General features: G+C 36.6%; 3 protein-coding genes across 3 annotated transcripts; 1 reads left to right on the top strand and 2 right to left on the bottom strand.

The window, feature by feature from the left end:
* The first annotated feature begins 2,814 nt into the window (after window positions 1-2,814).
* LOC123504300 (perlucin-like) lies at window positions 2,815-6,091 on the top strand. The gene is made up of 4 exons (XM_045254718.1): window positions 2,815-3,046; window positions 4,258-4,364; window positions 5,143-5,278; window positions 5,701-6,091. The coding sequence occupies exons 1-4, from the start codon at window positions 2,908-2,910 to the stop codon at window positions 5,856-5,858; spliced, it is 540 nt and encodes a 179-aa protein (XP_045110653.1). The 5' UTR covers window positions 2,815-2,907; the 3' UTR covers window positions 5,859-6,091.
* LOC123504301 lies at window positions 6,090-10,374 on the bottom strand. The gene is made up of 4 exons (XM_045254720.1): window positions 10,095-10,374; window positions 9,658-9,752; window positions 9,316-9,451; window positions 6,090-7,411 (listed from the first exon to the last, which is right to left on the bottom strand). Exons 1-4 carry the CDS (start codon window positions 10,201-10,203, stop codon window positions 7,263-7,265), a joined length of 489 nt encoding a protein of 162 aa, XP_045110655.1. The 5' UTR covers window positions 10,204-10,374; the 3' UTR covers window positions 6,090-7,262.
* Window positions 10,375-10,817: 443 nt separating this feature from the next.
* LOC123504163 (SID1 transmembrane family member 1-like) lies at window positions 10,818-21,801 on the bottom strand. Its single transcript, XM_045254498.1, has 15 exons — window positions 21,262-21,801; window positions 20,223-20,356; window positions 19,485-19,655; window positions 18,904-19,048; window positions 18,255-18,338; window positions 17,749-17,978; window positions 17,472-17,587; window positions 16,994-17,105; window positions 15,618-15,765; window positions 15,183-15,380; window positions 14,302-14,419; window positions 13,805-14,044; window positions 13,162-13,397; window positions 12,784-13,008; window positions 10,818-12,381 (listed from the first exon to the last, which is right to left on the bottom strand). Exons 1-15 carry the CDS (start codon window positions 21,646-21,648, stop codon window positions 12,319-12,321), a joined length of 2,607 nt encoding a protein of 868 aa, XP_045110433.1. The 5' UTR covers window positions 21,649-21,801; the 3' UTR covers window positions 10,818-12,318.
* Between the last annotated feature and the right edge of the window lie 1,630 nt (window positions 21,802-23,431).

Genomic DNA, 23,431 nt, shown 5'->3' on the forward strand with positions numbered 1-23,431 from the left:
ACAGCACCAAACACCATTTCAAACTCCACATATTTCACTCAATAGATTGATTTCACTCTTAAAAAAGGATATGAGATTCTTTGATACCATAAAAGCCCACTTATGCCTTGAAATAAGAAAAAAAAAATGGGAAATTTTGACCGTTACAAAGCCTTTAACATACGCCATAAAACACCACTAAACGCCACATATTTACCCAACAAAGAAGCGGAAAACACTTCAAACACAACGAAACATTTATAGAAACCATAAAAACATACCATGGAAACGTAATATTAAAGTTAGGAAATATTTGAAAAAAATGTATTTGACCCCGCAGGCTGCCGGTTTGGGGGTTGGGTGATGGCTGGGGGACCGCGGGGGGAGGCGGCCCGGAGGCAACACCGGCGGAGTTCCATATCTTGTCTTGACCATCTCACCAAGCAAAAATTAAGCCACATACGGAACTTTTCACCACAAGATATGAAATGCTAGACTAGTAGCTCCATTCTGACACATGCTTGGCTTACGATAAGTGAAAGAAGCAAATATTAGCGGATTCTTGCTCTTATAATATACCTATCACCTTTTAATATTTGCGTACTGTTCTTATTCTCATATGTAAAGTAAACCTGAAAATAAATGAATGACCTTATAAATACCTTTAATAGACGAAGATGAGGCAGTGTGGAAGGTTATGGTGAAGGCTTACACTGTATGTCTTTCCGCTTGGTGTTTGGTGCTTCGGGCTGCTTGAAAACTGTCGGTAATATAGCAAAACTTCACTTTGTGTGTGTGTGTGTGTGTGTGTGTGTGTGTGTGTGTGTGTTTGGGTGTGCATGGGTCAGTATAGCCACCGCCACAAATGTTGTCACCACCACCACCACTACTAGAGATCTGCCGTAGCAGGACTGCAGGAGGTTCTCTGTGAAGAGTACCTGTGTGTAAATATGATAACTATCTGTTACTAAATCTCTTATTAATGAGACACTATACTTATGCAAATACCACATGTCGATTTATTGGTTATTGTGACATCTTTCTCTTCGTTATAGTGTCCAGCTATGTTTTTTTGTCAAAGCAGGAAATGTTAAATAGTATCTAGTTGTACAGCGAGTGTTGGCAGCTCCTGCGGGGAGAGAAACAAGGTGCCTAAAAGGCGGACTATAGTATTTCTCTAATTCTCTATTTGTACCACCTGTTATACGAGTATTTCTGACAATAAACCAGGGTGAAAGGGTACTAAGTAGAGGAATATAGATATTTTTTTTGTAAACATACACTTCTAGCTTGTTAATTATACGTATAGGAATTCATTGACTTATCTATCTGCCTACCTATCCATCTATCTGTTTGTTTATCCAACTGTCCATTTACATATCTATCAACCCATCAAATTATCCGCTTATTCATCTATCTTCACACAAGCATATAAATACCACCACCACCACCATTACAACCACTGCCAGTACCTGCTTCTGCCCACCTTCGCCCTCATGAACGGATGTGTGTTAGTGATAGGCAAGGGACACAACGGCTTTATCAATTGCATCGCCAATATTAGCCTACTGTGTCGTGTCAACTGGACGGTCGGTCCCTGACGACACACCCTTCCCGACCTACACGCCTACGGACCAACGTAGCACGGGCGTGGGCGTGCGCGTTGGTGAGATATACGTGTTGTCAGGCGCTTATCCGATTCCCTTTCCCTCTGTCGTCTTCAGTGGTTCTCTACACACTTGTAAGGTCGTTACACGTGCACACTCGCATATGACAACACATGCCGACCCACGCGCACCACACCTTTCATATGGAAAACTTCTTAGCGCCCTCGTACCGCGCGATGCTTTTTTTGTGCCAAGGACGGACGCTGTCAGTCAACCAGTCAGTCATTCACTCAGTCAGTCAGTGTGTCAGCCATTCAGTCAGTCATTCAATCAGTCAGCCAAATAGTCAGTCAGCCAAATAGGCAGTAAGCCAAACAGTCAGTCAACCACACAGTCACTTTCCTAGAGTCAGTCAGTCAGTCAGTCAGTCAGTCAATCAGTCAGTCAGTGAAACTTTCAATTAGACAGGCAATCTATCCGTTAATCAGTATATTCATCAGCCGGTCAGTCAATCAATCAATATTCATTATGCAAAACAAGGAAACACATCACAAATAATTACCTCCACAATCACCACCACAATCACCACAACCACCACCACCACCACCAATACACTTCACACTGACACCACTACCACCAACACTTTTTTAAGGTGCCTACATAGTTGCATCGTTTCATCGTTGCGTATCACCCTGTGATACGCAACGATATATATATATATATATATATATATATATATATATATATATATATATATATATATATATATATATATATATATATATATATATAACACTGCATATCATAATTATGTAATATATATTATGATGTATCATATATATATATATATATATATATATATATATATATATATATATATATATATATATATATATGATACATCATAATATGTATTACATATGATATGCAGTGTTATGCCCGTTACTGATAATAGGGGATAATAGGGGATGAGGGGCTTCGATAAATGTAGCGGATAGAGCCAGAAATGTAGCGTATCGTTGGCAACGCTGCTCAACAAGGCTGGCGTCAGCCGCCGCCTCTCCCGCCGTCAAAGGTGTAATTTATGTATTTAATGCTTTGTTAACAGAGATTTATTTGTATAGCTATGATGTCATATAGTTTTAGTAATTTAAGGTTTTTAAATAAGGGATTAATGTGAGCAGAGCGATCACAACATGATGTGACACACACACACACACACAGAGAGAGAGAGAGACGTGCCACAAATGCATACTATTGCACATAAAGACAAACATAACTGGCCCATGGTCAGTCACCAGTCTGCCTCAGATACTGGAAAATGTTCCCCCTAAGACCTCATCACCTCGTGGCTCTCCTCTGGGTGCTGTTTCTCTTCCACAGTGGGAGTTATAACTTCGCCAAATCGCAAACTCACACGGAAGAATTCATTCCTTCGAAGTTCGCCGAAGAAATTATGTGTGAGTTTTCACTTCTAGCATTGTGTACTACTATAATCAATACTGAGGCGCATCCACTCAAATTAGAATTCTGAGCATGCATGGTCTTTGGGTATTTGGTACACAATACGTGACCCTGCGTGGTTTTCTTCGAGAAGGCTCCATTGCAAAATCTTTTGATGAATCAACAATTGTTATTCTAGTGGTTATTGTTGTTGTTGGTATATATGTAAAAGTTATGTGGTCGTTTCAGGAAGTGTGTGTAACAGTTACACACACTTCCTGAAACGACTGAATGAAGTTACAGTCACTGTGTAACTTCATTCAGTCTTTAACTCGCTTCGTAACATGGCACGTTTCCATATTCATTCTGCTCACTATTTGGTGATTTTATACAGTTTCGGAAACTCGTGTGTGATTAGAATAGTGCAGACTGTGGTCCTTCTTATCACAATAAACCCTTCCTAATGTAAATAAAATGGTCTAATCGTACCCAAATCTCATGGTAAAATGTGTCCCACTATTGAAGGGGTTAATGGGGTCACATCTCATATGTAGATGGTCGTGACAATCAGCCAGGTAGACGTAATACTCATTCAGTAAGAGTTCGAATTTATTCATGTGTGTTCCTGCTGAAGAACTACCTATACCTATAAGCTGTATTTGTAAGATTAGAATATATTTTCGTACTCATGAATAAAACTGTCCACCATAAAACTTACTAAACAACAAAGTATCGATTTGTGCCGAGGTATTTTTGTGATTTGATTGTGTGGTGTGTAAAATGGTTTATTGTACGTACTTATTTACTATTTGACAACTTCAGCCGGCGAGATAAATTGTGTTGGAAATGATGAGCTTCTTAACCTCTTTAGTACTAGGACGCATTTTTACTGCGAGTTTTGAGTATGATTAGACAATTTTATTTACATCAGGAAGGGTCTATGGATGTCAGAAGATTATTGTAAGAAGTCTTCATTAATTTCAATCCCCACATAAGTTTCTGAAAGTGTATAAAACTGCCAAATATTAAGCAGAAGAAATATGAAAGAAAAAAAAAAAGAAAAACAGAAAATACCCCCCAAATTACACCTACTTTTTCTTAATTTTCTAATTCCCATGTTTTTACTTAAATTCAATCAAAACTTGTACAGAAATGCCCATAAAGAAAATGTTATTTATAAGTGAATTTGATAACATTTCATCTTCTTGACAACAGTGTTTTCTTGCAGATCCAAGAAAGTCCTACAAGAAGTTCGTGAAGTATGATGTTCCTGCCACTTTTGAAGAGGCTAAAAATGCCTGTAAAAATATGAAAGGCTTTCTTGCTCTTCCTCTTGCAAGTATTTCATCTGTTGGTTCCCTTTGATGGAAATTATTCTTAACTAGCTATATACTGTATGGTCATGAAAATATTTACTTATTCTTCATTACAAATTCTTTGAAGACTGATTCCTTGTTTTATGTAAAATGTGTACAGATAATAAAAACATGCCTTCCCTAAGCTGGTGAATCATGTACCACATTTACCTTCTCACCTCCTCCTCAGCTTCATCTTTCTACTCAGTACTTTCTACTCTCTTATCTCATGACTACCATAGCTAAACCTATTCAAAGTAACTACACCATTTCTCCCCCTGTATGATATTTCCCTATTATATTCAGTTACCTGGATTAGTATTAGTATTCTCCCTCTACCTAAACGTACAACATAATAGATAGGAGAAAGATTACATACTGAATTATGTTTTTCTAAATATTTAAAAAAAATAATAATAAGTAAATTATGAATTTGAAGAATAAATTCCCTACAGAGAGACTAATTTTATACACATAGATTCCATAGGAAAAGTTTTGATATTGACTTCATACATCACCAAAAGGTCTAAATTTATCCCTAAATTTTTTTTCCAGCTATCATTGCCATTACCACTATCACTACCACTAAAAAGAATATAGGAAAGATCACATTTTCTCACTGATGTTTGTGAGTTACCTTGAACCCTCAAACCTCTACTTGTATAACAGTCTCCATGATGATCCTACCATCACCATTGCTTCCTTAATATCTGCAATAGTGTGGCAGCTTTTCTTTCATTATACTTTTATCCCACCAGGGCAGACAGGATGAGAGAGACATGCACAAGGTTATTGGTGTTGGGTTCTCCAAGTGTCCTCTTTCAATGTCTCCAACATACTGGCTCTGTGCAATTGACATAACTGAGGAAGGAAACTGGGTCAATTGCAAGACAGGTAATACATGCTTGTTTTCTAGCTACACACACGCACACAAACACACACACACACACACACACACACACACACACACACACACACACACACACACACACACACACACACAGATGCAAAAGCTTGAATAAAATTGAATAACAAAACATTTTCAGTTCAAATTTTATAACCTACACCTAGAACGTACCTTGATCATAGTTGTTCCTTACTGCTTTTACTTATCAGATACAATTATTGTCTTTCTATTTCTATTTGTAAGTAGATAATATATATATATATATATATATATATATATATATATATATATATATATATATATATATATATATATATATATCACAAAACATACTGTAACAGTGATGTCGTTTACTTTTCAATTATGATTCTTTAGGTCTACGTTAATATAGTACCTTTACTTCTTACAGGTAAACGCTTGAAATATTTCAACTTTCATAAGGGGCAACCTGATAACTATGGCGGCTCTGAAGACTGCCTTGTTACAGGTCCTTATCTTCGATGGTGGAATGATGTAAACTGTAACTTTACTGCAAATGGTTACATCTGTGAATTTGAGGATTCTTAGATAATATTGTTCACTGAAGAAACCAAACATGTGCACGGTAACAATACAGGAAATGGACCTGTCAAACCAGAGCTCATTGAGTGCTTGAGGAGCTATTTCCTGATCACATGTGGTAGCTGCCTTGACTGTATCACTGCAATCTCTTCATTGAATTTACAGATAGTATTTTCTATTACTTTTACTTATTGAGTCAGACAATCTGACCAGGCAGTATAATAAAAGTACTAAAACTATTATTGAAAGCTTTATTTATAGCATTTTCCATGGGATACCTGACGTACCTCACTTTACTTCCTCTGCATTAAAACCCTAACTGTCATCACATTTGGGATGATGAAAATGATAACATTATTAACAATAAAAATAATAATAATAATAATAACAATGATAATAAACAAATTGATCAAACGAAAAAGCAATCTTCACTTGCTTTGTCTCTTAATAACAGTCTTCAACCCGACTCTCCGTACAATTAAAAACTGGTTATTTCTGCTTCTCCACCTTTTGCCTGATATAAAAGCTTCATATTGGCATTTTTCATGCCTTGATCATAAGGAGACTCCTCTCTCTCTCTCTCTCTCTCTCTCTCTCTCTCTCTCTCTCTCTCTCTCTCTCTCTCTCTCTCTCTCTCTCTCTCTCTCTCTCTCTCTCTGACACCACCTACTGGAGTCCTGGACAACCATTCTCTTCTTCAATGACACTTAACTGTGTCTACGTTGAACGTCTTCAGTCTGTCCTTTACTTATAATCTAAACTAGAAACTCCACATTTCACCTGTAGCTAAAGTAACTATTATGGAGTTACGCATTTCTAGAGATGTATGTGCCAGTTTTCCTCACCACCTCCCCTAAGCTGCTGATGCCATACAGGGGCCTTATCCATCCATGTATGGAGTATGCTTCACATGATTATATTAGTGGATGGGTCCACTCATACAGCTTTTTTTAGATAGGTGAAATCAAAAGCTTTTCGTCTCATTAACTCGTCTCGTCTAACTGAATGTCTTCAGACTCTTGCTCATTACCACAACATTGCATCTCTTGGTATCTTCTATTACTCTCTGGTGCTGCTTCTACATAAAAAAAACAAATTTCAACCATTTGAACTCTCGTTCTTACATAACAAGGCAATAAGGAATAATAACTTATAAAAACTTATAACAGATTTTTACTTCCCAAAATTTCACTCAATTATAGTAATTTTCCAGAAACATTAAAGAAATGGTAGACAATACTATTTTGGAAATCCTATCAACAGTTATGCAGAGGAGTTGTTTGATGTTAACTCCTCCACTTGCTACTCAATTAACAGAAGACTTTTATTGAAATATGGTCAATTTTTAGTGTTTTGTTGGTATTCCTGGCTTTACCCATGAAAAATATAAGTATCTAATCATATAACTAATTAATCAGTATATTCACACAAGTAACCTTTTGTGAAAAGGTTACAACTTATGTTGTTCCATTGGCTGTTATAAGAGTTTATAGAGAGGCAATCTTCTGAATCGCTGTTAAGCTGGCTCGCTTCAAAGTTAAGGTACTTCAGGGGTTTGCCTGCAAATATATTATCAGTGTATCAGTGCTGGATAAAAGCAAACCACTGTTTTTTAACATTGGATAAGTCTAAGACAGTGATTCCCAACCTTTTCCTGAGCGAGTACCACTATGAGGTACAGTATAGTCCCTGCATACCACCTGGTTCCAAAAAATTTCAATTCCAGCAAATATCAATTTCTTCACAAGTAATACACACAAATGTACAAACAGCAATGAACATAACTCGTTTTAATGTGAGGGATGCATCTGTTTGTTCTCCAACAGCTGATTGATGCCAGATTATCTTGTGTAAGGCAATAATCTTTTTATATATTTTTTTTTAAATAACTGATTTGATTTAACAAAAAATCACATATGATACCAAAAGTATTCATGTACCACCTAGGAGGTGGTACATGAATGAATGGCTGATGATGATTATCTGGTTATTTTGAGCAAAACCCAAGCTGCCTTAGACAATTTCCATTAGTTATTGATGGTATCAGACCTATTAAATAGTTTTTGAATCTGGGTATCATGGTGACATGTAAGTAACTTTAAACCACTCGACAAATGACAAAGTTTCAAGGCAGTGCGTGGTGGGATTTGAACATACATATGGACGTCTGCCCGATCCCATGCTCACCACATTATCCACTACGCCACTGCCTCCCTACTCCCTACCTAGTTGTAGCATACAGGAAAGAGCTATGCTCGTGCTGAACTGTCTCCATTTCTATGCAAATCCAACATTTCCATGAACTTATTGATTGTCCTTGCTTCATTTACTCTTTTATGTAAACCGTTCCACACCTCTACACATTTTTGCGGAAGCTGAACTTTTTGATATCTCTCCTGCAGTCGTCCTTTCTTAATTTCTTTCCATGTTCACTTGAGTCAGTGTTGTCCCAAATTAGTAGCCTTCTCTATCTAATTTTCCAGTCCATTCATTGCTCTGTACATTGCTATTAGATCTCCTCTTTCCCTTCTCTGTTTTAAGGTTGTAAGACTTAATATTCATAGCCTTTCTTCATATGACTGTTCACTTAAACTTGGGGGAACCTTTGTGTGTGTGTGTGTGTGTTCACCACCACGGTCGCCTGCTGGTCACCCAGCCAGTCTTCCCCATTACAGAGCGAGCTCAGAGCTCATAGACCGATCTTCGGGTAGGACTGAGACCACAACACACTCCACACACCAGAAGCGAGGCCACAACCCCTCGAGTTACATCTCGTACCTATTTTACTGCTAGGTGAACAGGGGCTACACATTAAGAGGCTTGTGTGTGTATTTCACTGTTTGATCTGCTGCAGTCTCTGACGAGACAGCCAGACGTTACCCTACGGAACGAGCTCAGAGCTCATTATTTCCGATCTTCGGATAGGCCTGAGACCAAGCACACACCACACACCGGGACAACAAGGTCACGACTCCTCGATTTACATCCCGTACCTACTCACTGCTAGGTGAACAGGGGCTACACGTGAAAGGAGACAAACCCAAATATCTCCACCCGGCCGGGGAATCGAACCCTGGTCCTCTGGCTTGTGAAGCCAGCGCTCTAACCACTGAGCTACCGGGTGTGTGTGTGTGTGTGATTCACTGTTTGTTTGATCTGCTGCAGTCTCTGACGGGACAGCCAGACGTTACCCTACGGAACGAGCTCAGAGCTCATTATTTCCGATCTTCGGATAGGCCTGAGACCAGGCACACACCACACACTGGGACAACAAGGTAACAACTCCTCGATTTACATCCCGTACCTACTCACTGCTAGGTAAACAGGAGCTACACGTGAAAGGAGACACACCCAAATATCTCCACCCGACCGGGGAATCGAACCCCGGTCCTCTGGCTTGTGAAGCCAGCGCTCTAACCACTGAGCTACCGGGCCGTGTGTGTGTGTGTGTGTACTTAAGTACCTGTGAAACTATCAGTCCAGTACCCCTCATAGTTTTTGTCATCAGCTCGGAGCCAGTATGCTGAATTGTATGGTTTGGGATTCATATAGAAATTATTGCCAATGATTTTGCGTATTTGTGCATCCTCTTCTTTACTCTGAAAAAGAGTTAGATGAGGTAAATAAATACATGACAGTAATAAAGAAATAGAATTAGTTAATAAAATTAAATAGAATAATTGAATAAAGGAATAGATAAATAAATTAATGAATGGGGTAATAAACTGATGATAACAATATATAGATATACGTATACGAATATATATAAACAAGAACTGTTCATGAATAAAGACATGATACTTGCCTCAGGTAGTGCAAGGCGACCATGCATTATTCGACAAGCATCAATCGCTTGAACCTGATTAACTGAAATATCATATTTTTTGAAGATCTTGTTTGCTGTAATAAAACAATAAACAAATTTAGTTAATGAGGCTAGTGATGTTGACGGCAGCAGCAGTAATTGTTATTGTTCTTATTGTTGTTGTTTGTTGCAGTAACAGATGTAGCAACAACAACAGTAACATACATAATAAGTAAGGCAGCAGTAGTCACAAAATTACCAACAGGACTGTTGATGATACTCCTAGCATACTGCCTAATGTAGAGCATCACTAAGCCACATTAAAGTGTCAAGCTAGAGAAACTTGATTCATAGATTGTGATTGATTTACTTTTTCTATCTTAGTTACCATTTTTGTTGTTAACAAGGCAAAATCAAGAGAACAAGAGGAAACTCACATCTTAGGGGTCTCTTGGTGTTTTTTTGATATGCCTCTGTGCCATGAATATCACCCACCAGCAACATCATTATCCCAAGTAGAAGGTTTTGAGCCTTGACGTCGACCATCTTGGGGTTCAGAAGATAAACTGTTAACGTGTGCGGCCAGTCTCAATATTTGTATAAGCTGATGTCACGTTTCTATAGTCAAATATTGTGCAATGTGCGTAACTGTTCATATGTAACAACAGTGTGAACATGGAGAGAGACTCTCTCTTTTTCTATATCTCAATGTAGAAGGTTTTGTGCTTTAACATCAATCATCTTCAAGTTCACAAGATAAATTATTAACATGTGGCAGGCTTCCAGATTTGTATATATTGAGGTCACATTTCTGTTGTCAAATATTGTGCAATGTGTGTAAAAGCAAAAATATATAACAATGGGGAAGAATAATAATGTTGTATTCTGCCACCTGACACATGTGCTATTACAAACTCTCTCTTGCTCTTCACTCCCTCTATTTATCTCACTCTCTCTCTCCCTTTGTGTGTGTGTGTGTGTGTGTGTGTGTGTGAGAGAGAGAGAGAGAGAGAGAGAGAGAGAGAGAGAGAGAGAGAGAGAGAGAGAGAGAGAGAGAGCTAAAATGGGTCACACACAGATTTTCTATTCATTTTTTTGTTGTTACTTTGATCGGCAGTAGAGCAGATCAGAGGGTTAATACAAGGAAAGAAAAAGACCTGTCAAGTGTACATATTCATTTCATATTTTCTTAGGCAGTAAATGACTCTTAGAAGGTACTGTGGCCTCAACCATCACCACCAACACCATGAGGGGAATTCACAGAGGCATCCCCAAAACCAAGGAAGAATCTGATGGCTGCTTGTTGCCTGCACTGAGAGGATACAGAGTTGAGGTGAGAGATTGTGATTTAATGTGACAATTTCTGAAGATAATATTGGTCATTCTGTAAGAAAAATATATATATGGTATGAGAGAGAGAGAGAGAGAGAGAGAGAGAGAGAGAGAGAGAGAGAGAGAGAGAGAGAGAGAGAGAGAGAGAGAGAGAGAGAGAGAGAGAGAGAGCAAGGTGATGAAATAGTGTAGGGGGAATAACAGGTGACGTACAAGCAAATATGGTGGAAAGTCCAACAGAAAGCAGACAGATTCTCAACTTTTTTAATGTAGAGTTGCTGGCTTTCATTACCCAACATTATTCAGTTTAAGATAATACTTCATATCTGTTCCCAAGGTGTTCCCTTTTCACTTAACAACTAATAGGACTGTCAGTTGTAACAAAATATACAAATCAATCTAAATAACATTCTACAACAATATAATTTTACATGTTAATATAAGACAGTCAGAGAAATTCAGTACATATATGGAAAAAAGACATCTTAAATATTAGTATAAAAACTGTTACAAAAATAACACATGTAATATATTACTTTTTTCTACATGAGTATATACACTAACTTAATGTATACTTATCAGGAATTGTTTATTTATTATGTAGATCACAGAAAGTAACACAGAATTAACCAATACCAGAATGCTCCATTGGCCTGCAACACCTTAAACACTACATTAAATTTAATTTGTAGTACATATAGATATATTATAATATTGTTGACAAATCATAAAACATCCAATATATATATATATATATATATATATATATATATATATATATATATATATATATATATATATATATATATATATATATATATATATATATATATATATATAGTACAAATACATGCAGTAAAATCCTTCACTAAGCACTGTATAACTTGGAATTTGAGACAAACCAGCAAGACAATGAGTTTTTACAAAATCCTGCTGTCAATTTACACTGTACAGTACAGAACAATGTGATGAATTAAATGACTGCAGTAGATGTAATGCAGTATTGTTGTGAGGTTATCTGAATGAATCCCATCTGCTTAGACTTCATGACTATAGCCACTCCTTCCCCTTAAGCTTTTACTGCTGCTGTGTAGTGAAGAGTTTTTAAAATTTTGACTGTTTATGCAAAAATGGGGAAGGGGAATAAAGAATTTTCATAACTCAGAAAATTAAAAAACTCAGCAAAGACTATTGTGCCAAGTAAAAAGAAATTTACTGTGCATATATAAATTATAGTAGATTAAAGAAACAAAATGCTACATACAATACACAAATACTATTTTCTATTTTCATATAACCTGCATTAAAGTTTTGTAAATAATCTCTATTTTAGAAGACTGGAATCTTTTCACGTGGTGTCTGACTTAGATCATCATCAAGCGTTAGCAGAAGCTGTAATAAAAAGAAACACTGAATGAATTACTAGCATTCAATTAATAAAGAAACAAAAGACAAACTAGAAACATTAAAAATAGGAATAAATTATTGCGAGTTATTTTTAACAGTATCTAAAAACATGGATCTCTAAGCAAAAGATGTACTCCTTCCTTGCTGCAACAGCGTCATCATCATCATATGTAGCTCTCTCTCTCTCTCTCTCTCTCTCTCTCTCTCACATTTTGAAAAATAAAGAAAGAAAGAAATGAAAAGCTTTTCCTCCATGTAATATCAGTATCAGAAGAAGAAATCCCTTTTGAATCTTGGAACCAAATGCATTCCAAGTAGACAACTGATGATTACAAATTTTATATTTTGTGTAATAGTAAAGACTGAATTTTTCTAATAAATACTTACCATGAATCCAAAGAACATAGCTCCAGCAGAAAGGAAATGCCAAATGTCATGTGTGTCATAAAAATGTAACAAAACACACTCCTGGTTATACTGGCGGCTGTGTGCTGGAGTAAGTTCCCAGGTGGTGGTATGCTGTGTGTAAAAATACACAGCTGTGCTCCAACCAGCAGCACAGAGCACCATGTAAATGACTGGTTGCAGGAGGAGACGCTCACCATGTCTCAACTGAAAGAAAATGATCAATCCAATAATTCTATTGAAAAAATAAAAAATAAAATGTTGAGAGAGTTTACATTTATAAAGATCCATTATCACTGTATTAAAATAGAAATATCAATTCCCATCTACTATGATACATTTTGTCAGACTAACACCTACCTTCATGATGATATAAAATGCAATATAAAGCAAAAGGTTTGTGAGGAATATGATCAAGAGGTAAGAAGCAAAGTCCCTGGGAGTGGACACCATGCCATAAATAGCCAATCCCCAGTTGGCTGCATTGCCCAGCATCAGCAGCACCATGCGGTCACAGTACATCGGTCGACACATTTGGCGGCGGTCACTGATCTCACTCAAAAACCATGTCTTGAAACGTTTGAGGACTCCAAAATCTGTAACGTTTCAGGATCAAATCAATGCAAACTCATGAAAATGCAACATCTTTCTCTTTCCTTACAGTTAACTACATTTTCAACAAAACACTGAGCTGCAAGTCAAGTGATAGGTATATGCAAGTTGACTTCCAAGGTGACTAATGAATACTTTGTAGATATTATGTGTTCAGACCTTTTTCTCCAGTTCTTCATGATTGTAAGACCATTATGGTGTGAAGGTCCTTCCCTCACTTGATAGTCATTTTACAGTCTTGATCAATTGAATTACATCCTGAGCAAAATTTTCACTTAATACCTTTCTATACCTTGAAAATAAAGGAAAGCAGTACAAAAGTTCTTAAGCATAAAGAAATCAAAGCTGACAAAATGCTATACATCTAAATTGTAAACCTTGAGAATCTTACCAAGTTTCCACCTGCCCATATAGTATATCTGGCACGACAGCAGAAGGCAGGCAATGACATGGATGAAACCAAATATGATCCAAAATAGAAGAGTGCCACTCAGAACCCCAATCACTCCTAAGAGAACAGCAGCTGCCAATGCTGCATAAGTGGCACTGGCACTTGCATTGATATCTGGATGGCGAGTTTGGTAGATCTTCAACATAGAGAGTACAGATATCACATACATGAATGAAGTGTCTGGAAAAGAGTAATGACAATAAGTACAAAAGCAAGAGATGCTGGAGTGGAATGTAATGAGAATATAAACATGTACAGCATTGTATTGAATCATGATATGCACTAGTTTCTAATATGTTGGCAAGGAACTTAATCAAATATGATCATAACCTGGGTTTATTCAGGTTAAGAGCCTTCTTAGGCAAATTAAACCTGTTCAACTTTTAACAGTTATGCATACTTCTATTAATGATAATGAGATCTTCTGAACTACTTACCAAATTGGTAGTTTGAATTATTAGGACATATGTGGTAGCAGGCACTCATAAAGCCCTCCATAATGAGTGACCCACCCATTGCATAAAAAAGACCAAAGTGCTGGGGAATCCCATAGTACTGAAAATTAATATAAGATTAGATGACCTGTTATGCACTGAAGTTTAAATGCTACATATGGAAAATAATGACATCTACAAGAGCCACTATGGAACGTGCAGCAGGGGTGTCGAGTCCACAAATAAGAGAAAGATCTCTCTGAAACTTAAACTATGACTTGAGAAGTGTATATTACCCCAGTTAGTAGAATGATCAAAAGAAATGTGATATCATATACAAATGTGAAAATGAAAAATATAAAGAGTTACAGAAGACTTGCATTATTATGTGCATTGTGATATCTTTTTCAAGAAAGCAACTGATCACTGAAATACATCACCAGAGGAAGTGGGATGCACACAATTTCAACAATAATGCATGTCACCTTGACAGACATTTGTATATTTCAAGATTATGTTTTTCCTATCTGAGCTGGCATGTTAATTCTTTATACAAATTACTTGAAATTTTATTGAAAAGAGAGCAAGAAAAAAATATTTTTATTCAAGTAAAAGTTTATAGTCAAATATCTGTCATGTAACTCCAAAGCTACAGTGACTAACCAACCTCATTTATCCTAAGATACTCATGATGGTGAAAGTGTTTTAGTTATGGTTTGCTTTCCTACACAATACCTGCCCTGCAACTTTTCACAACAATTGCCAGAAAATTGTATGCTACACTTAAGGAGACTTGGCTTATTCCTCATTACACTGTAGGCCAAATGGAACTATGTCTTTAATTCATTATGACCATCCAAGAAATATGGTACAGGAAACCTCACCTTGTCAATCTTGAAGTCAACTTTTGTAGCCAATTTATGCTGGTGATTCCTACGTGCACACATGGTAATGAACAGGATGCCAAAGAGGATGTAGCTAATGTTGGAGAAAACATGATTGAAGTCTGTCAGTGGACCAAGAGGATGGGCACACCAGAAATTATAGAAGCACAGGTCTTGGTTTCCTGTCTCATCAAGAACCTGGAAAAAAATGTGTTAATCTTAAGTCCTAATTATTTTCCCTTTTGTTCACATCCATCAGCAGGATACTCTTAAAGTCCTGCTTTGTCATGTCACAGGAAAAGAACTATGAATTAGCAAAGGAACCCTTATACACTTCCTTATGAATAGAATAGGTAGAGAAATGAAGAACTGATATTACCATATATCTACATTAAATGACACTGTTTAAATCAAACAAAATTATCTTCTCATCACCTTCTGATATGTTATCACCAGCTGGATGACAGGAACAGCATAGAATATCCCAACTGTCAACAAGCCCCAGATGTATAACTGAGACTTTTTGGTCAAAACCCTCATGTCCTTTCTAGCCAAGTCACTTACATACAAGAAGGTCTTCGTTCTGGAATTAAAGGGCAATTTGGTGTGCATTAAAATGAGAAAAGTGAATTTTTTCATTATTTCCATTTTGTAACACTGAACAGCGCTTGCAGGACCATAAAACACCACTTTTATGAAATATCAATAGCAATTCCATTCACAACAGTTTCAATGTACATGTATATATATCTTTACGTCTTACATAAGGAAAAGAGACTGATTGATAACACATTCCTCCATGATTATATTTCTAGGAATGGAATTATTTCTCTTTTGTTCATTAAATAATTGTCATTAAATATTTTCAAATTTTCTTCTTAATCCTTAATGGGTGAGTGGCTTCTATAGTTGATGTGACAGTGTGAGTAGAGTCTTTAGTTGATGTGCCTTCTGTGGGCTTAACTTAAAATTACTGCAAGAAGTTTTTGTCTCTCCTTCACAACAATGTTTCCCTCAAAGTGTCATGAACCATAATAATAGCTACAGAGGAAAATAATTCCTCCTCCTCTCAATCTTTGGATGAGAATATATGGACAATGACTTGCACTCCACACAACAGTAAATATGATCCAAAACAGCATCTAATTCAAAATTATAATTGGATAATTGGGAAGGATTAGAAAGTACTCAAAATTTGTTTCACAAGAGAGAGAGAGAGAGAGAGAGAAACGTTACACTCATGTACATTATCTCACTTGTGATGACTATATTTTTTCTTGCTTGTTATAAGTAACAAATAACAATATTACTCCCTTTAGTATGTCTACAAAATGATTCAGGCATTGATGTGAGTGAGTGACTGAGAAATACTGGTGAGGGAAGAGGGAAGTATATAAAGGAGGCTTGGGGACACCAGGTGGGGCTCCAGCCAGGCTGCTGCATGGCAAGTAACTATTTGAACAGAGGCTGAGAAAGGGCAGAAAGTTCTTCACTTCACTTCACTAGACACACCACACAATCTAGAGAGTTTTGTTTTTTGAGAGATTGAAGAGAAAGAATTGATTAGTGTGATACCACTATGGTTTTAACAATTGGTCAAGGTAGAACTAAGAAACTGAAGATGGATAATGACTTATTTTCAAGGAATTGTTAAAATCAGTCTGGCTGGGAGGAAAGTCTGAGAGGAACATCCTTATCCTTTATGGGTTAATTAGAGCCATACTTTTAGAGTTAGGGACATCTTTATGTATAAAGATCCCCACTTAAAATAAACTAGGAATTAAGAGTAAAGATGAAAATGCTATTCTCACCTGAATACATCCTTCTCACTCTCAGCATCAGTAAGCATGTCAATGTCATCCTCATCGAGTGAAGAGTCAGATGGTACTCTAGGCAAAGGTGGGTGCTCCTCCTTGTTGGTCCCTACAGGATCAAATATAGAAGTAATACAAATCACTAAATAAAACAGACAGTAAGAAATATTTGCATTCAATCCTGACTAAAAATAATGTTTTACTTATGGTGAATGTTATTGGAAATTCTTGATGAGTATTTGACCAGTTTTGGGTGACTATGAAATATTCTTGGTGTCCAGATCTAAATAGTACAGCTATGAATAGAATAGGTTGATGTACAGTTGGTTTGTATATTCCAGTGAAGGGAGAGGAAAGCCATAGCTGGTGGGCAAGAATGGAGATCTCTTCAAAAGGGAAGAGTTAGGATATGCTTCACTGTCAAGTAATTTTTTTTATATATAGTCAAAGCAGATAGGTAAGAGATATACAGTACCTGCATTCCCTGTAACAGCTCCATAAGATGATGATCCCTGAGCACCTGGCTCGTCTGATGTTGCCAAGATGGAATCATCCATGAGACTGCGAGCACGAGGCTGCTTACGCTTCTCCCTACAAGAACCAGATTTGAGTTTAAAACTTTATTAAAAAACTTTTGTTAATATAATTGTGGGAATAAATAATAAAATTGTCTTGCTTACTTAAATCAGATTCTAATCAAAAGAGAGGTTTTATTGTACAACTAAGAAAAATAAAGATCAATGACTCCTTACCTGATACATGATATGCAGCCCAAGATCAATGCTACAGCATAAAACAGAGCACAGTAGCCAAGACCAGCAAAGATGGCACCAAGATATTCTACTTTTGTAATTTTCTCTTCAATTGTGAGCGTTATGGTCTTCTTGCGAGTACGATACACATGTTGAAAGGAGCCTGAGCAAGCTTCATCAGTAGACAGCACCACTACTACCACATACAGCCCTTCTGGATAATCAACTTTCTACAAGTATAAAATATCAAATGTGAGAAATGCTGAGTCATTGTTGATATTGCGAATATCTTCATCAGTACATTAACCATTACAAGATTTATCACTATCATTGTACTGGATCAAAGTGACTCATCAACAGACTCATGAATCATTTACTCATCCTAACAGTATTTGTAGCATTAGCCAAAACATATTTTCTTTTCTCTCAAAAAAGAGATGCTATATGTTGTGCAAGTAAAACTGTTCTCAGTGCTTTATTTCATGGCTGTTATCAAAACTACTTACCCTCACTGTGATACCTGCTCGATAGGTCATAGTTTGGTAATAATTTCCATACTGGACATTTTCTTCACTATCAAACACAGGACACTGTCACAGAATAGAAGAAAATATGACAAAATCTTCACCTACCGAGATTTTTTTTTCTCAGTTATGAAGAACCTTAATGGAATGTACTACTAATATATATATATATATATATATATATATATATATATATATATATATATATATATATATATATATATATATATATATAACCTTATTCCATGTGAATATATTTAGATTTCAAAATAATAGAAATAAGAAGGAACTAGTTTTCCTTTTTCAACATTGATGATTGCTACTAAAATAACTTCTCTTTTATCTAGCTAATGTCTTCTTTACAAACTTTATCTCAGGAAAATTTATCAATTTTCATAATGCTTGAATGAACAACAGAGTTTTGAAAACATAGGTATAGAATTCTTCCAATCTTATTGGAGTATATGGAGTACTTCTTATATTTTGGTTTTTACTCACTCATAATCAAGTAAAAAGTTGAAAGTTTTTTTTAACAAAGCAAAGACTACTGTGAAACTTAATGAAATGATGAAAATACATGAAAAAACTAAATACCAGACCAGATTCCTACACACAAAGTTTCTTGACTTACTGTGATATTCTGAATTGCAACCATAGCACAAAAGTCGTCCTCAGCAATGACTTTCACTAGTACCATATCAACATGTTCAGGGAACTTGAATTCATAAAACATTGGCTGAGATGGTGTGACATCAAACACCCTGTCAGTATGGAGGCTGAAAACAGGAAAGCCAATAAAAATTATCAGTTTACTGTATGATACAGATAAACCTACATGGACACAGTAGCTAAAGTCAACATCCACTCATTATGATAATCTGCATGCCCTAAAAACTGACAGGAAAAACAAGAATTTTTTTTCATGAATTCAGTACAAAAAGCCTCTGGTGTCATTAAAAAAAATACCTAAGAATTGTAAGTTACATACTCTGCAGTACTTAACATTTTTTAATATGAAAGCATTTATAACAATATCTTAGTTATCCTCTACTTTGACAAAACATAATTCCTTCATTAACTACTGACTGCTGAGGAACATTACAATCAATGAAGCATGATCCCTCATTCACTCATTTGACTGTTAATAGTTCTGAAGACATTACATATTTGCAATAATTTTCAAAAGGCATAAACAGAGGGTAAAGTACTTACTCAATGTGAAACTTGGTCAGAAACTCCGCTGTGGCTGTGAAGTTCAAATTTGTAGGTGAAGATGTAGATATATCCACAAATAGCCGTTGAGTCATGTCAAGATTTCCCTGATATGTCACCTTGAAATTCTTTACAGGACACAGGGTATGTGAAACAGTGTAGTATTTTTCTCTGTGGAGAGGCAAGAACAAAAGCTGGTACAATTATTTATAGTGTGAATCATGAAGTTTGTAGATGAGAGAGAGAGAGAGAGAGAGAGAGAGAGAGAGAGAGAGAGAGAGAGAGAGAGAGAGAGAGAGAGAGAGAGAAATAGTCAAAATAGCTAAATCAAAAGGCTTAATCTAGAGCAGTGGTTCCCAACCTGTCGGCACTCGCGACCCCTTACCTAAAAGTTTGAAACCCATGTGACCCCCTGCTTAGGGCTTACTATCAGCAGCACAGCACATTCACTCATACATACACCTATAATATCACCTAATGACATTGAACTAATGTAACACACCTTTTGTTTTGCACCGAAACGAAAAAAAATAAATAAAATTAAGAACATATAAAAATGTAATTGATGAGATAAAATTATCATTATACCAAGCTACTTCTGGCAATGCTATGCGACTCCCATGCCAAGGCTTCGCGACCCACCGGTTGGGAACCCCTGATCTAGAGGAAGGATGCAAGTGTTAAAGAGATTATCTAAATATCAAACTTTCTTAGGCAATAAAAACACTGAAAACTTACAAAATACGAGTGTTTGGCGGAGGCTCAAGAGGTAACTGCCAGGATAAGACTCCTCGCTGCTGCCTCACCACTACCAAGAGGGGGTATGTGTTGCTGCTCCTAAGGCTGCTCACGGTGACTCGCACTGCTTGAGACTGAAGAGAAGTAAGATTATGTTAGTGGCTCTTGACATGGTAGCAAGTTGATCCACCACTACATCGATTCACCACAAAGTTTGGGGCAGACTGACTTGTGACAGAGTTGAATCATTGATGCATCCCGATACTAAATTGTTTTGTTTCATCTCTCTCTCTTTCTCTCTTTCTTGAGCTATTTTCAAACAAGCCATGTATGTATATAATAATAATAATAATAATAATAATAATAATAATGATAATAATAATAATAACAACAATAATAATTACAATTATGACAGCTACCAAATGCCTCATTTGCATATGTGACTTTATTGTCATTTTATACATTGGCATTTCAAGCACTTATTACACTGTACAAGTTTTCATGAATAATGATGCTTTTATTGTGCAATTTAATCTAACAATTATCAATATGTTACAAATATTATGAGAGAGAGAGAGAGAGAGAGAGAGAGAGAGAGAGAGAGAGAGAGAGAGAGAGAGAGAGAGAGAGAGAGAGAGATTGTGGTGAAGAATGTAAGGAAGTGAAATGAAGACAGAAAAATATATGTAGCTGAGGAGCAGTGACTCAGTATAGGGTGTACTGGGGAGCATTAAGTCAACTATGAGTCAATCTGCTTAAAAAATTGAGGCAGATTGACTCCTAATTTTCTAGGATAAACAAACTAATTATATTTCCTATGTGAATCAAAACTAACACTTTATTTCATATTCCCTAAAAAAGCTAAGTACATGAAAATACTTAGATTAAGTAGTACTATCTTCTTTATACCAAGCAATAGAGGGCTGATAAAATGAAATTCAATTCAGTGTTATAATAGGGACTAGCAAGTGAAGTTAATGTGACAACATAAACTAGCCCTCAAATGAACACTTAATTCAATACTATCCGTTTTACTCACCTCTAACACTGTTACATTATAAGTGAACTCAATTAAGTATTCAAAGGTCTCATTGATTTTCTTGGTGATGTGTTCTCCAAACTTTCCTTCCAACACAACGGAATGGATTGCCTCCCTGTGACCTGTATCCATTCCATTGGCCACACCCATCCCATTGTGTATAGAGGCTCTGGTTACACCTTTGTATAGATCATTTCTCCCAAGTTCTGCATTCCTCATGAACAGAGTACCTTCAGGACTGCTCATAACATGTCCTTCAATGTGACTGGTATGTCCAGGGTGATGATGGAGCGTGTCAGGGGCGTCTCTGTTATCAGGGCTGCCCATCACTCCTCCACAGATCACCACACACCCCACCACCACAATAGCAGTAAAAGAAATAGCCATTTCCACAAGTCTCACTGCGCACAGACGTTCAAGAAAAGGTGAAGTAGGAGTCCATGGTTCACTAGTAAGGTATGCACCAATGCCTGTACGTCGTGAAACCTCTGAGATGACAGCTCTGCCTCGACAAGTTTCCGATCTCGTAGTTTCTAACTTTTCATCGGTGCTCTATTTCTCGGATTTGGTATTCGATATTTTTTCATTTTAAATCAAATTAGTATCTCAAAAAACGATTTCACATCGGACACTAATTAGATCGAAAATTATAGGAGGGAATATGGAAATAGTCTTAACTAACTGCATTTCTACATAGTCTAGGGGTCAGTGGTTCCCAAACTAACTTACCTGACGCCCCCTTCTTGCTTCCAGTAGACCCGCACGCCCCCCCCTCCCACTTCCTCTTTTGCTCATGTGAACTTATTTTATTTTATTGCATTTATTTCTTAGCATTGTTCAGGAAAACAGATCTCTGTTTGTATTAAATTTTAATAATGAAAGCCACTCAAACAAATAATAGTACATTCCAGAGAGACATTTTTTCTAAGTAAACTAAACACATTTGGTTGAAAGGGAGCGAAAAAAAACTTTAGCAAACTGGCAGATGACTTCACGCCCCCCTTGAATTCTCTTTACGCCTCCCTAGGGGGGCGCGCCCCCCAGTTTGGGAACCACTGGCTAGGTGGTTAAGGTAAACAATGATTGTTAAAAGATAGCTCAGACTCCGCGAAATGTGTTAAAATACTCGCCAAGTGAAAATGGCTTGACTTTAAAGGACGTTTTAGCAAAGTTATTGGTGAAAAGGGTTTTATACTTTTAAAGTAATTAATTTAGATACTTTTTAAAAACTAATTAAGCTGGAGATATTTTAATATTTTGAAAATGAGTTTCAATATTTATCACGTCATAAAACATCATGCATTTGGCCGTGGATTCGTTTTTTCAAAAAGTCATTTTTGAAATGAAATTACCTACGTAATTTAGCCAAGTTCCCCCGTTTTCAGTGATGGCCACAGCCCAGGTTGTGAGTCATCATAGCCCCAGTCTGGCGCCTCTTTTCCAAACCCTTCAGTTCGTCAATATTTTGCCTAATATCTAGTGATTTTGTGCGTGTTTTCGTGTTTTTATAGGTTCAGGTGTGTAGATAATAATAGCAGAAGGAGGAAGAAAGAAGATATAAAGGAGGATAAGGAGGAAGAAAAAAAGAAAAGGTGGAGGAAGAGGAGCAACAGCTAAGCCACTATACTTAAGTCACCCTTCATTTCCTCAATATTTTGTTTAATATCTAATGTTTTGATGTCTTTCTAGGCTCAGACGTGTAGACAAGAAGCAATATAATGAAGAAGAAGGAAAAACAAAGAAGGAAGACGAAGAAGAAATGACAAATAGAGACGGAATAGGAGAAGGATCCAAGGTGTAATATTTAGGTAAGTGTCCCTTGTAATCGTAACGTCCTTTATAATGCATTTTGTTGGTTTTGGGAAATATTTTGGATATTTTAAGTGTGTTCAGTAGTGTTGCAAGTCATTTTGGGTGTTGTAAGTATGTTTTGGGTACTCTTGTTGTGTTTTCAATGTGTTTCAGAACTTTTAGGTATATTTTACGTACATTGAGAGTATGAGAGTATTGAGAGATTTTTTCTCTCTCTCTCTCTCTTTGTAGTATTTGCATGTTTTGAGTGTTTTTGGAGCATTTTGAAGGATTGTTTAGTGTTTTAAGTGTTTTGGGTTAGATTTGAGTGTTTTAAGTGGTTTTGGTGTGAATTAGGGGTCTCTTGGATGTGTATGCA

Source organism: Portunus trituberculatus, chromosome 15, assembly GCF_017591435.1.
Source record: "Portunus trituberculatus isolate SZX2019 chromosome 15, ASM1759143v1, whole genome shotgun sequence".
Classification (NCBI taxonomy): domain Eukaryota; kingdom Metazoa; phylum Arthropoda; class Malacostraca; order Decapoda; family Portunidae; genus Portunus; species Portunus trituberculatus.